The sequence below is a fragment of the Cariama cristata genome, unplaced genomic scaffold (assembly GCF_000690535.1).
Source record: "Cariama cristata isolate BGI_N322 unplaced genomic scaffold, ASM69053v1 scaffold38049, whole genome shotgun sequence".
Classification (NCBI taxonomy): domain Eukaryota; kingdom Metazoa; phylum Chordata; class Aves; order Cariamiformes; family Cariamidae; genus Cariama; species Cariama cristata.
In genome coordinates, this window is record NW_009635876.1 from 436 (window position 1) to 4,277 (window position 3,842).

The following is a 3,842-nucleotide window of genomic DNA, read 5'->3' on the forward strand; positions in this document are numbered from 1 at the left end:
TGCCCCCAAAGGGTGCTGGTGGTGGGCTGGGGGCTGGAGGGGAGGGAGCCCTGGTCCTCGGGCCATGCCTGTGCCCAGCCGGAGGAGGACAACCTCGCCTGAGCCTCCGGCAAGTGGGGAGAACTTTGTGGGGTCCTGGGAGGGGATGGAGGTGGACTGAGCCCCAGCAGAGCTGCCCAGCCCCAGGGCTGAGAGTGGTTCCCCTGGCACAGGGAATGACAAGTGGGGAGCAGTGCCCTGTCCCGGGGCCGCGCTGGGCATCCGCAGGAGCCGGGGTGAAGGTGGTGCTGGTTGGGGCATCGTGGCTCTCTCCAGGGGCTCTGCTTTGCTGTGGCGAGCGAGGAAATGATGAGCCTGTTTGGCATCGCAGGTGTACCTTTCTAACGGGGAGCGTGACCATGGCCACGGGGGGGACAACCAGCCCCCCCAGGGTCCCTCGTTACACCAACCGCCTGATTAACGAGAAGTCCCCCTACCTCCTGCAGCACGCTCACAACCCCGTGGATTGGTAAGAGCAACCGGTGCTTTTCCCCCTCCTCCTCTCCTTGCCTCCGTGGGGCTGAGGGACTCGCTGCCGTGGAAGCGATGGCAGGCGAAAGCAGCCTGGCCTCCTGTGCAGCTCCCTGTGGGCTCGGGGTCCGTGCTCCTGAGCCAGCCGTGCCCCCGGCTGTCCTGGCCCCTCTCCACCAGACAGCAGCTTCTCAAGCAGCTTTAGAGGAGCCTGAGTCCCAGCAGCGGTGACCCCTGAAGCTCCTTTCTTGTATTCCCTCCGCAGGTACCCTTGGGGTCAGGAAGCCTTTGATAAAGCAAAGAAAGAAAACAAGCTGATATTCCTGTCAGGTAACCAGAAACAAGACATATTTCATGTTCCCACCTGTTGTTCAGTAGATGACCAGATAAGCCGGGCTGCGTCCTGAGCTGGTGTGTGAGTAGCTACGTGGGTAAGGACGGACAGGGAGCACGTATTCTCTGCTAGCGAGAGAGGGCCACGTGCTTTAATAGCTCATGCTGAAGATGGGCTGCATCAAGGACCAGAGTCCGTGGCCAGATTTTAGGAGCAAGAGCTGGAGAGCCCAGGAGGCCCTACAAGCCTCCATGCTTGCAGGAGGCCATTCTCCTCCAGCTCTCCTCTAGGAGGGCAGCAGGTGTTGCCCACAGCAGGGTTCCCCACCTCTGAGCGATCTCCCCAAAACACGTGTCCTGCTCCTTCAGAGGGCCTTTCCTCACTCTCCTGGGCTTGTTTTCAGTTGGCTATTCCACCTGCCACTGGTGCCATGTGATGGAGGAGGAGTCCTTCAAGAACAAGGAGATTGGGGAGATTATGAACAAGAACTTTGTGTGCATCAAAGTGGATCGTGAGGAGCGGCCAGATGTGGACAAAGTGTACATGACCTTCGTGCAGGTAAGGACAGCACGGGCAGGGCGTGAGAGGCTTGGACTGGCTCTCTTGAGATGAGGTGCCTGGTCGTGTTCTTCAGGCAAGAAGAACCAGTATGTGGGGATGGTCTGAATGGGGCCATGCATGATCACAGGGGTGGAGAGGTCCACATGCCTGTCCTCGAGTGAGACACTCGGATGTGCCGGAGGGGTACAGAGCAGAGGGTGCCTTTTGCACTCGTGATTTGTCTTTCAGGCAACCAGTGGTGGTGGTGGCTGGCCGATGAGTGTCTGGCTGACTCCAGACCTCAAGCCCTTTGTAGGAGGGACATACTTCCCTCCTGAAGATGGAGTTCATCGTGTTGGCTTTCGGACTGTGCTGCTCCGAATTGCAGAGCAGGTACGGAGCAGGAAGGCTTAACCAAAGGGGCCACAGGGAAATTGGTCTGGGCTTGTTGGACGACTGAGTTAAGAGATGCAGTCCTGAGAAACAGTAGTCCAGAGAACACATCAGAGCTCTGGCTGGGCTAGAGGTGGATTTGAACTGATGTGGGGAGGGGGACCGAGACCTGAAGGTGCAGTTTAGACTGGTGCAATGCAGGAAGCCGAAAGAAAGACAAATAATGGAAGAAATTACTTTCTTGCGCTGCATCTTAGTGGAAGGAGAACAGAGATGCCCTGTTGAAGAAGAGCCAGAAGATCCTGGAAGCATTGCTACTCAGCTCTGAGATCTGTGTGCGGGGCCAGGAGTCAGCCCCGCCATCCAAAGAGGTGATGGCCACCTGTTTCCAGCAGCTCTCCAACTCCTATGATGAGGACTACGGTGGCTTTTCCAAATCCCCCAAGTTCCCCACCCCAGGTCAGTCTGGCCACCGTTGCTGAGCCCCACCATGGGGCCCGCGGCGCCGTAGGGGCAGAGCCCACCCCACAGCCTCCCACTCTCTCTCTCTATTTCAGTGAATTTGAATTTCCTCTTCACGTACTGGGCCCTGCACCGAACAACTCCAGAAGGTGCCCAGGCACTGCGGATGGCTCTGCATACTCTCAAGATGATGGCCCATGGGGGCATCCATGACCACATCGGTCAGGTAGGAGGAAAGCCTTGGGGGTAAACCCCCGGCACACCCAGGAGGTGTGGGCTGGAGGGGTGGGGTGGAGATGTGTCCACGCTGTCTTTGCAGGGATTTCACCGCTACTCCACCGACCAGTACTGGCACGTCCCTCACTTTGAGAAGATGCTGTATGACCAGGGGCAGCTGGCAGCTACGTACAGCAGAGCCTTTCAGGTACGGCCGTGGCATCCCTCTGTAGTGGGGCTCACTCGGCACGCTGAGTGCTGGCTGGGGAGGGCTGGCTTGGTCTGGGAAGCAGCTTCAAAGCCTGTTCCCCAAGATGTTGCCCTTCCTATGGTCATGGAGTGGTCCCATACTCCTCTTTGTCTACGGGTGTTCATCCAGGAACGTTGCACAAATCCATGACAGTGTAGCCCCAGGGTTTTGAGCATAACGGGGGAGGGAACAGCCTTCTGGCTGGCCTTTGCAAGTCAGCAAACATGTGCTGCTGCCCCCGACGTTGGTGTAACTCCAGGGTTGCTCTCCAGTGCCCATAGATTTCCATCAGAGATCTTACTCTGAATCCATCCTACGTTTAAAATCCCTGGGCTTTCAAATGTGTTTCCCCTCCTTCATGGGCTCTTTGAATCTGAATCTCTTACTATACCTTGCTGTGCCTTTTGCCTCCTCCTTGCCCCTTGTAACACCCTGGGCCTCCCGCAGATCTCTGGCGATGAATTCTTTGCTGATGTTGCCCAAGACATTCTACTCTATGTCTCACGGGACCTGAGTGACCAGGTAGGTTGTTCCCTGAGCAGGGCCGAAAGGAGCCACTACCCTGCCCTGGGATGTAGCTTGGGGCTGCTTTTCCCTCCCTCCCTTCACAGCTGAGCTCAGTCTGGCGCAGTGCTGCAGCTCGCTGGCAGGACTGACAGCCCAGCGGTGATGGGGAGCTGGCTGCAGGTACTGTCCTGGTAGCCAGTGTCCCTCTTACCCTTTTCCCAGGCAGGAGGTTTCTACAGCGCAGAAGATGCAGATTCCTACCCGACCACCGCATCCGGAGAGAAGCGAGAAGGAGCTTTTTGTGTGTGGGAGGCTGAGGAAATCCGGGCTCTCCTTCCTGACCCTGTCGAGGGGAACACAGAGGCGACGACCCTGGGAGATGTCTTCATACACCACTATGGTGTGAAGGAGACCGGCAATGTGAGCCCCATGCAGGTGAGGGAGAGCAAAGACCTGCCTGGTACCAGGAGCATCAGTGGGGGACCTGCACCCCTGGGCCTGGGGGGATGGCAGAGCAGCCCCAAAGCATGCAAGGTCCAGCCCCTCCTCAGCCTGATGGTGTTCGTAGAACAGGGCTCTCCTTTCAGGACCCCCATCAGGAGCTGAAGGGCAAGAACGTCCTTATTGTCC

The 3,842-nt window shown here is 57.7% G+C and overlaps 1 protein-coding gene across 1 annotated transcript; it reads left to right on the plus strand.

Moving 5' to 3' along the window:
* Positions 1-398: 398 nt before the first annotated feature.
* On the plus strand, positions 399-3,835 carry SPATA20 (spermatogenesis associated 20; the record flags this gene model as incomplete). The annotated part of the gene is made up of 10 exons (XM_009707695.1): positions 399-508; positions 776-840; positions 1,248-1,402; positions 1,634-1,777; positions 2,035-2,236; positions 2,335-2,465; positions 2,559-2,663; positions 3,153-3,227; positions 3,435-3,647; positions 3,800-3,835. Coding segments are annotated over exons 1-10 (1,236 nt in total), but the record flags the coding sequence as incomplete, so codon positions are not given.
* Between the last annotated feature and the right edge of the window lie 7 nt (positions 3,836-3,842).